At 44.8% G+C, this 10,566-nt stretch overlaps 1 protein-coding gene across 4 annotated transcripts in view; it reads right to left on the reverse strand.

The window, feature by feature from the left end:
- Positions 1 to 5,379: 5,379 nt before the first annotated feature.
- tlnrd1 (talin rod domain containing 1) overlaps positions 5,380 to 10,566 on the reverse strand; it is a 7,360-nt gene continuing 2,173 nt past the window's right edge. For all 4 annotated transcript variants that reach the window (XM_083790272.1, XM_083790274.1, XM_083790275.1 and 1 more), the window contains 3 exons: positions 9,768 to 10,566; positions 8,259 to 8,504; positions 5,380 to 7,476 (listed from right to left, as the gene is read on the reverse strand). The exon at positions 9,768 to 10,566 is cut by the window's right edge. In XM_083790272.1, the coding sequence (XP_083646398.1) occupies positions 7,099 to 7,476; positions 8,259 to 8,504; positions 9,768 to 10,322 (1,179 nt within the window). In that variant the 5' untranslated portion in view covers positions 10,323 to 10,566 and the 3' untranslated portion in view covers positions 5,380 to 7,098. The remainder of the gene's footprint in view (positions 7,477 to 8,258; positions 8,505 to 9,767) is intronic.

The raw sequence follows: 10,566 nt of genomic DNA on the forward strand, positions 1-10,566 counted from the left end.
TTTAGAGCTTGTCTTTTTATTTCCTTTTCTGCTAAGCAACAAGCATTTATATTTTACTCATGATCAGAGCTTCCGTTGCTCCAGACTGTATGACGGGAGCATTTATATTTTGCTCATGATAAGAGCTTCCGTTGCTCCAGACTGTATGCCGGGAGCATTTATATTTGACTCATGATCAGAGCTTCCGTTGCTCCAGACTGTATGACGGAAGCATTTATATTTTACTCATGATCAGAGCTTCCGTTGCTCCAGACTGTATGACGGGAGCATTTATAATTTACTCATGATCAGAGCTTCCGTTGCTCCAGACTGTATGACGGAAGCATTTATATTTTACTCATGACCAGAGCTTCCGTTGCTCCAGACTGTATGACGGAAGCATTTATATTTTACTCAATTTACAATTTACAATTTAGGCATTTAGCAGACGCTCTTAATCCAGAGCGACTTACATTTAAGCAAGAACAAAAGCATGGGAATACATCACATAAAAGCATTTATCATGAAACATGCGTAAGCTAAGAAAGTAACAGTGGAATATCTATATAATGAAACTATACATACACTATACATATAAACTATACATATTTACTACTATGCTATACATATGTACTATGGCGTGCTATGACTATATACAATACAATTATAGTGCTGTCTACATAACATGCTATAAGTCTGTGTCAAATGTCTGGAACTACACCTCCAGAAGTCCGAGTAAGCTAAGCTGCCATTTCCGTTCACGAAAATATATTAAACTAAAAAATAAAATAAAAAAGCTCTACAAACACTTAATATCTTTAGAGCTTGTCTTTTTATTTCCTTTTCTGCTAAGCAACAAGCATTTATATTTTACTCATGATCAGAGCTTCCGTTGCTCCAGACTGTATGACGGGAGCATTTATATTTTGCTCATGATAAGAGCTTCCGTTGCTCCAGACTGTATGCCGGGAGCATTTATATTTGACTCATGATCAGAGCTTCCGTTGCTCCAGACTGTATGACGGAAGCATTTATATTTTACTCATGATCAGAGCTTCCATTGCTCCAGACTGTATGACGGGAGCATTTATATTTTACTCATGATCAGAGCTTCCGTTGCTCCAGACTGTATGACGGAAGCATTTATATTTTACTCATGACCAGAGCTTCCGTTGCTCCAGACTGTATGACGGAAGCATTTATATTTTACTCAATTTACAATTTACAATTTAGGCATTTAGCAGACGCTCTTAATCCAGAGCGACTTACATTTAAGCAAGAACAAAAGCATGGGAATACATCACATAAAAGCATTTATCATGAAACATGCGTAAGCTAAGAAAGTATAACAGTGGAATATCTATATAATGAAACTATACATACACTATACATATAAACTATACATATTTACTACTATGCTATACATATGTACTATGGCGTGCTATGACTATATACAATACAATTATAGTGCTGTCTACATAACATGCTATAAGTCTGTGTCAAATGCTATCTAAGTCAACAGAAATGCTATCTAAGGGGTTAGGGTAAGTGCTATGGGCCATGATGGAGTCTGAAAAGGTGGGTTTTCAGGCTACGGCGGAAGATTGGGAGTGATGCTGCAGTTCTGACTGCAATGGGAAGTGCATTCCACAGTTTTGGAGCCAGAAGGGAGACTAGTTTGGGACGTGTGGAGCGTTGTCCCGGCGTTTTTAGTGAGGGTACTCATGACCAGTGCTTCCGTTACTCCAGACTGTATGACGGGAGCATTTATATTTTACTCATGATCAGAGCTTCCGTTGCTCCAGACTGTATGACAGAAGCATTTATATTTTACTCATGATAAGAGCTTCCAGACTGTATTACGGAAGCATTTGGAAATTGCGAGAGGCAACAGTCTGGCAACGTGAGACTACCATGGGGGACCCACGCAATGTTGTCACCAGCACACGGATGGAAAAGGTACTCATATGTTTCACTTAAGTAAAAGTATCAATACTGCAAATACTCCGTTACAAGTAAATGTCCGGAATTCAAAATTTACAAAAGTATTGTCATCAAAATGTACTTAAAGTACCAAAAGTAGAAAGTACTCAATGTCCCCTTTGACGTTTTCAAATGTACAAAAAATATTTCGAAAATAGCCGATCTAGAAGCTCACAATGCGTCGCTCACGCATTGTGAGCTTGTAGATCTGCTATTATCAAATGGTTGAAATCCTATACAGGGAGATAGGATAGGTAATCGCTTCCCTCCAGCAGGAAATGGGCGAAACCTGGCTGGAAATGAACAACCCCGGCATTTTGTGTGAAAGGAAGCCGCCGTCCCCGATAGCGAAGGAAGGCTATGGGTTTCCTGTCGTAACGTGGGCCCGACAGATTTGGCTTTACCGAGTGAGTGAGCAGGCACGGGCAGGAAAGGAAAGGAAAGGAAGAAAAATCCTGCTGGGGGTCAAGAAGAAAGCCTCTAATAATGACCGTGTGTGACCCTCTCTCTTCTACAGCTTTGTTCCACATGTGTGCCGCAGCGCTGCCGCCGCTAGTATGTAGCACAATGTTGGAACTGGGTACAATTATACAAGAGTCAAAAGGTTAATGGAGAGCTCACTGTAATGCTAGCTGTTCTCAGGGACTTTAAGGAATTCTCTTTGCTGAATAATAACTGAGTGTGTTTCCACCACTACTGTTATGAATAGGGCTGGGACCCAATTTAAAAAAAGAAAATCTAATTAATTTGAAGCATTGTAATGAATCACATTTTAATCAATAGAGCTTTTTTTGGCCAATTAAAACCGATTTTAGTATATGAGTGAATCAATGAGTGAGTTTTTTTTTAATCTAACATCATCCACTGGGCCAAGCAAATTAAGCGGATTGATTGGCTTCCTCTCCCGTTGCGTGCACCGGCATGATCGGTACGCCTGAAACTCGTCCCGTGAGAAAGGTTCTGTGGTGCAAAAACTATGCGCAATTAAAATGCCCTAGGTTTTTTAATCGCGTTACTGTTTCTGTAATTCCTGAATCTCAATATGAATAGTGTCAACTTGTCATCATAGCAGTCAGAAGTGAACAATGGCTTCCACCACACTCGTCAGTGAACCATCGTAATCTGATCACTTTAAAAGTCACTGAATTACTTCCTTCTTCCCATGAAAACAATCCCCTTCTATTTTTAGAACAGCCATCTCGTCGTACAAACCAGAACTCAATCTACTGCAAACACCACTGAACACAACTCTGATACGATTTGGAAACTTATTTTTAGAACCTGTCTCGTAGAAACCAAAACTCAATCTACCACCTGTGTGTGTGTGTGTGTGTGTGTGTGTGTGTGTGTGTGTGTGTGTGTATATATATATATATGAAACTTTTCCAGTGCATGTCTCAGACCAGTGGTTTTCAACCCGTTTCATATCAAGGCCCATTATTTATTTGGCTTTTGAGCCTCTCTACAACGATTGAATATTGCACTTCTTGTAAATGAAGTAATGGTACAAACAAGTTTAACTAAAAAACATCGCATGGATGCACCTGGGACGTATGCTCAGTGATGTATCCTGAGGTCAACGGGGTTTCGGGTCTCTCAACATCATACCCCTCACTCAGGCAACCCAGCCGGGAGTGATCAAGTCCCGATTTACGTCCCAGTAGCTACCCTCAATCAGTCCCACTAGGGAAAAACCAGGGGCACACAATCCGTTGGAACTACTCCAGAACTACTCTGCCAGGGCTGGGAGGTACACTTCTGGCACATGGAGGGACTAGGCTCTGTGGGTTGTCTCCTGGCCGGGCCCCTCCTACGTCTCACCAGGTCCACTCCTGCTCTCACCAGGAGTAGAGCGAGGACCTGTGCGTTGCACCAGAGTCCCAGCACCAGACAGTTCATTCAGGAGTGGTGGCCAATGGTTCCGCAGGGTCATGGTGCTGCGGTTCCGCTTGCTGCTTGCATGGCCCACCCTTAACAATACTGTAACTCTTGAGAGTGTAAAATGAAACCATATGGACCTGTACGTCCATTTGGTTTCATTTTACGCTCTCAAGAGTTAAAGATCTAAGGGTCCATTTCGTTAACAACTATTCATTATTTAGCTGGGGTCCACCTGGAACCCTCTCAAGGACCACCGGTAGACCACTGGTTGAAAACCACTGTCTCAGACAAATCATCGGTTGAATTTACTTTATAGAGAGATATAAAGTCATATAAAATTTACCCCACATTCTCTGTCTGAGGGCTCTGTTTTCGACCATTTCAAAATAGAAACCAAAGGCAAAATAAGTTTAGGGATAAGGGGTTTAGCACGGACGATAAGAGCCCTGAGTGCCATACACACTCCATACCATGTTTAGTACCTGTGCTGTGTTCACACACAGCTAGGGATCCATGTAAGACCATTCAGACCTGAGGACGATTCTACAAATGACAGTTTTCTGAAAAACCTGTTTGTCAATCGTTCTCAAACATTTTCATGTCAAGGACCACCAGAATTATTATTTAATTGGCCGCCGACGCCCATCTGATATTATGTTGTTCCTGCAGGGACCCCCCAGAAGCAAAGATTTGAGTTAAAAACGTTCTCTCTGAAAGAATATACAGTATATTCAAAGATTTGAGCCACATTTTCAAGATTAAAAATAAAATAGCAGATCCCACGCTATGAGCTTGTAGATCTGCTATCTTTCAACAGCTAAAGTATAACATGATGCTTAAAAAAAACAAAAGGGGTTTCCATCCAGACTGGGTTAAGACCCAGCTTCAACACAAACACACTAGTGACAGGACATCCCCACATCATCATAACCTTTCATTAATGGAGGATTTGGAGTGCTGAGAGTTTGTCAAGACCTCAGCTTTACAGTGACTTTGCTCCAGAGACGGAAAGAGAGAGGGGGGGGGGGGTTTGGGGGACATGCAGGATGTTGTTGCGTGTGTGTGTGTGGGGGGGGAGGGGGTTATGGGGGAGAGATAGTAACACTCCTCAACTTCAAAAGCATGAAGTGGGAGGGGCCTTGATGAGTTTATCATGGGACCATGATAACAGAGGGAAAACATGAGGGTCTGACAGGCTTATAGGGCTGGCATCTTCAAAGACTCAAGGCACACAAACCCCAGTATGACACATAACATGCTTCTTCAAGCATAATTAAAATCTGATATTTTTTTGCCTAATAGATTTTTAATGGTACTCCTACTTTCAACCCCTGAATTTACCATGATCCACAATTTATTATAATAAATAATAAATACTTAATATGTTATTTGCATGACCCTAAGGATCATAAAAACAAAACCTTTACAACAAAACGATTACTTTTGCAATTTATTTTGAGTCAAGCTTAGATTGACTGGCCTATGCACAAAAAAACAATGATCAAATCATCAAAGAAAACAGTCAGTAGCATAATATGAGAAACAACACTTTTAATAATTGAAATAAATACTCCGGTACATGCATGACCAAAAACAAACAAAAAACACTTGGTAAGTCTGGTAAATAGTGTAAGCCTATGGTGTATGGGCACCATACATAAACCTTACACCATACATAAACCTATGGCACACACTCACTCACAGCAGCGTCTAACCAATAAAGAATTCACACATGTAAAAAAAAAAAAAAAAAAAAAAGCACGGAGAAAATCTTCCCACTCTCACAAAACCACATGTACTTTTTTAGAAACATGTCACACATCATCAGGCCATAGGTTTTCACATCCATCATCAAAGGCTGTCGTTTTCACCATAGCTGAAAACTGAGGTAAACTTTTCAGGTTTGAAGATTTTGCTGCTATATCTTTTGGCAGAGAGAGAGAGAGAGAGAGAGAGAGAGAGATTGAGCATTGGACTAGGCCAGGTTCTCAACCTATTCAGGCTGGGACCCCCAAAATAGTCATACTTATGAACAACAAGCTCACAACGCTTGTAGATCGGCAATTTTCACAATTTTGGACTATATTATTTGACAATTTGTCCAAATGTTCAGTTTTTATAGTGTAGTTTGTTGATTTATTTTGATGCAGAATATGGTTTTTTTCCAGGTATTAAAAAAGGTTGTTGCATTGTCACTTCACTGTCACCTGGAGACCCTGTGGGGACCCCGTGGGGAGGGACCCACAGCTTGAGAACCACTGGACTAGGCTGCCAAGTTGTTTTAGTTTGTTGTGTTTTTCTAGTAATGTCTTTAGTCACATCCAGCGTGACACGAAAACACAGTAGTTGGTTGTTTTTCTTCTTTTGTACGTCTCCGTAACACTTCAAACCCAGCTCACCAGCTCAGCATTCCTTTACAGACAGCCTTTATAATGTTAGGACTTATATCTGCTTATGGAAAACCTGACAAACAGAAACAGGTGCTGCTTTAAACCCAAGGGAGTCTCTTTGGTCACCGTCACCGTGGTGAGATGATGATCATTCACTTCCTGTGTGTATTTGGGCCGACATAACTAACAGTCATACAGGCATGAGTCCGACACTCTCCCCCCAAAACCCTAATCCTAACCTCACAGGAAGCCACGGGTTAGTTTAAACATGCCACAGGTTAGTTTTAACCTGCCACGCATGTCGGGAGCGACGGTGTTGTCGAACTAATGCCTGTGGGACTGTTAGTATGTCTAACCAACGTATGCACCCCATTGAGGACAATGACGAACGAGCCAGCTCTTCCTTCTAAAAAAAATAATTCACAGAATGGGAGTTGACGTGCGAGCAGTGTCCTCAATGGGAGTTGACAGGCGAGCAGTGTCCTCAATGGAGTTGACAGGCGAGCAGTGTCCTCATGGAGTTGACAGGCGAGCAGTGTCCTCAATGGGAGTTGACAGGCGAGCAGTGTCCTCATGGAGTTGACAGGCGAGCAGTGTCCTCAATGGGAGTTGACAGGCGAGCAGGGTCCTCAATGGGAGTTGACAGGCGAGCAGTGTCCTCAATGGGAGTTGACAGGCGAGCAGTGTCCTCATGGAGTTGACAGGCGAGCAGTGTCCTCATGGAGTTGACAGGCGAGCAGGGTCCTCAATGGGAGTTGACGTACGAGCAGGGTCCTCAATGGGAGTTGACGTGCGAGCAGGGTCCTCAATGGGAGTTGACGTGTGAGCAGGGTCCTCAATGGGAGTTGACGTGCGAGCAGGGTCCTCAATGGGAGTTGACGGGCGGCAGGGTCCTTGGGGACGAGCGCTCGCGCAGTGCCTGAGACAGCAGCGTGCAGCCGTCCGACACGGCGCAGGCTGCGCAGCGAAGGCGCTCCCTGTAGTCGGCCATCTTGGCGCTGCTGTCGGGATGTTGTGCCACGTCGCGCAGGCCCTGCGTGAGCAGCACGCACGCCGACACTACGCTCATGGCTCCGCCCAGCACCGCCGTCTGCACCCCTTTAGCCTCGGGGGAGACAGTGGCGGCCCGGCCGAGGAACAGAGGCTCCGTGGCGAAGCCCACCAGCGCGTTGACCGCCTGTGTTAGCGCGCCGCCAAACAGCACGCAGCGGTTCCTCGTCAGCTCGCTGGGCTGAGTCTTCACCTGGAAACACAATGAAGCTACCGTTAATCATTAGGTCTGAGTCCAGATTCTACTAAATCTTCAGTGGTGATCAAGCTTTTGTGTTGTGTTTTCATGATTTTTCAACAGTTAAAGTTTAAAATGATGGTTAAAGTGGTTAAAAGCTATGAGGTGACACAGATGCGTCCTCAGGTCTAAATGGGATAATTGTCTTTGTTTGCTCAATACTGTTTGTTTCGTTGAGTTAAAGTTAGTTAATTTGTTTTGAAATACTTACAAAGTTTAGTATTTGCTTACACATTTGAAAAATAGCGTAAGCAAATACTAAGCTTTGCTTGGATTTTCTTTTCAAATTGTCAGATGTTTCCAGTTTTTGTAAAACTAATGCTTGACAAATTGTTATAATTTGTTTTTTTAAAGGGTAGCCTATACCTTTGGGTGCCACTAAGCTAGTGGACCTACATGTGTATAGAATATATAGTATGTTTGTATGTATGTATGTTTTCTTTTATAAATAAAATGGACTGGACTCACCATCCCCTTTATAAATAAAACGGACTGGACTCACCACCTCTTTATAAATAACATGGACTGGAGTCACTGGACTGGACTCACCTCTTTATAAATAACATGGACTGGATTCACTGGACTGGACTCAACTCCTCTTCATAAATAACATGGACTGGACTAACCTCCTCTTTATAAATAACATGGACTGGACTCACCTCATCTTTATAAATAACATGGTCTGGACTCAATGGACTGGACTCACCACCTCATTATAAATAACAGACTGGACTCACCTCCTTGACGCAGGCCAGCAGCGCCATACCGGCGGTGCTCATGCTCTTCACGGCCAGCTTGAACTGCTCCTTGGCAAAGCGGTCGCGCGAGCGCTCGCTGGCCAGCGAGGACGCGTCCGTCAGAGTCTTCAGGTTGGTGGAGATGTTCTGCGACAGCTCCAGAAGCAGCTGCGGAGTCAGGTCGACAAGCGGCGTGATGCGCAGCACGCCACAGCTCTGCTCCACCTCGTGTCGGCAGCGTGTCACCTTTAAAGGGATGAGCAGTAAGATATGAACATTACATTTAAAGGGATGAGCATAAGAGAGAACTTCACGTAAGAACAGTTACTTCCACCTGGCCGCCGGCAACCAGTAGTGCCATTAGTATAGGACTTTTAGGCACTACAGGACCCTTATTCGTTCTTTAACTTTTGAGAGTGTAAAATGAACCAAATGGACCCGTATCATTTTACGCTCTGAAGAGTTAAATCATTGTTAAACATCTGTATTACTTAATTTACAAGAAGTCTACATAATTAGAGAACGGAATTGTGGACAAAATCCTACATCCAACTATAATTTTAAAAAAAGTCTTTAGTTTTGGGTCATTAAGTCTAAATGTCATCAAGGCATACACAGTCCTGCCTTGATCCCGCCTCTAGCTGCCGCTGATTGGCCAGGCCGTTTGGTGGCCGGAGCATCGAGTCTGCCTGAGAGTTCCCAGATGGGAGCAGGAGGGGGGGAACCCAGTGTACTCTCTGCTGCCCCATCTGGCGGAGTCAGGTTAGGTCCATGGCTGAAATGCTGAAAAAACAATTATGGGCCTTGCCTTGATATGAAAAAGGTTGAAAACCAAAGTGTTATAATAAAGATTACCCGTCCACTCCCACCCCTACGGTCACCTTGTATCAACCCATCGGTTACCCTGCAGTCACCTTGTATCAACCCATCGGTTACCCTGCAGTCACCTTGTATCGACCCAACAGTTACCCTGCGATCACCTTGTATCAGTCCATCAGAACCATCTGGCAGGGCTATAGTAGTAGTAGTAGTAGTAGTATAATTACCTTGTATTGGTCCACCAGGCCCATCTGGCAGGGTTATAGTAGTAGTAGTACTAGTACTAGTAGTAGTTACCTTGTATCGGTCCACCAACCCAGCTGACAGGGCTATAGTAGTAGTAGTAGTATAGTTACCTTGTATCGGTCCACCAACCCAGCTGACAGGGCTATAGTAGTAGTAGTAGTAGTAGTATAGTTACCTTGTATCGGTCCACCAACCCAGCTGACAGGGCTATAGTAGTAGTAGTAGTAGTAGTATAGTTACCTTGTATCGGTCCACCAACCCAGCTGACAGGGCTATAGTAGTAGTAGTAGTAGTAGTAGTAGTAGTATAGTTACCTTGTATCGGTCCACCAACCCAGCTGACAGGGCTATAGTAGTAGTAGTAGTAGTAGTATAGTTACCTTGTATCGGTCCACCAACCCAGCTGACAGGGCTATAGTAGTAGTAGTAGTAGTAGTATAGTTACCTTGTATCGGTCCACCAGGCCCGTCTGGCAGGGCGTGGACCCGGGCACCTCCACGGCGGCGAGGTAGGCTGCGTGCGCGGAGCACTCGGTCAGTGACACCACCAGGTCACCCATCTCCGCCAGGCGCTCGGCCACCTCGGCGAAGCGGCCCATGTTGAGCTGGCTCTGCAGGTCGTGCGTCAGGATGGAGAGCTCCTTGGTCCGCGCGATCACCGTGTCGCGACACTGCTCGAAGGTGTCGAAGGCCACCGGCGTCACCGTCCCGTCCGACGACGTCGCTGCCGCCACGACCGGCCGCGTCTCGCTGGAGAGCAGGAGCAGGTCGGCCACCAGCTGCATCTTGGCCTTGCACGCGTCGCAGACGGACGAAAGACGCTTCCGCTGCTGCACACTGACGCCCTGTGGCGCGCTGGCGCTCTGCTGCACGCTCTGCTGCGCACTCTGCAGACTGCCGCCCTGCAGGCTACCGCCCTGTTGCACGCTCACCGGCGTGACAGGCACGGTGGCACTGGCGGATCCCTCGCTAGCCGACTTGCCGGAGCCGCCGCTAGCCATGATATAAGGTAGGGGGGGGGGGGGAGCTATACTCTTGTGGAGATGGAGGGGTGCGATTATACACGTCTTTCTGTTGCTTCCGCGTGCTCCATTTCGTATAGTTTAAGACATGTTTCTAAGATATGAAAATAAGCTTTTTAAAATATCAACTGGCCAAACAGTCTTCCTTATGAATTCCTTCAGAGTGTTGGTTTGTAATCCACTGTACAGCACATGTTGTTGTTGTTGTGGGTAAAACACGCAG

The sequence above is a fragment of the Protomyctophum parallelum genome, assembly GCF_964188405.1.
Source record: "Protomyctophum parallelum genome assembly, chromosome: 2".
Taxonomy (NCBI): Eukaryota; Metazoa; Chordata; class Actinopteri; order Myctophiformes; family Myctophidae; genus Protomyctophum; species Protomyctophum parallelum.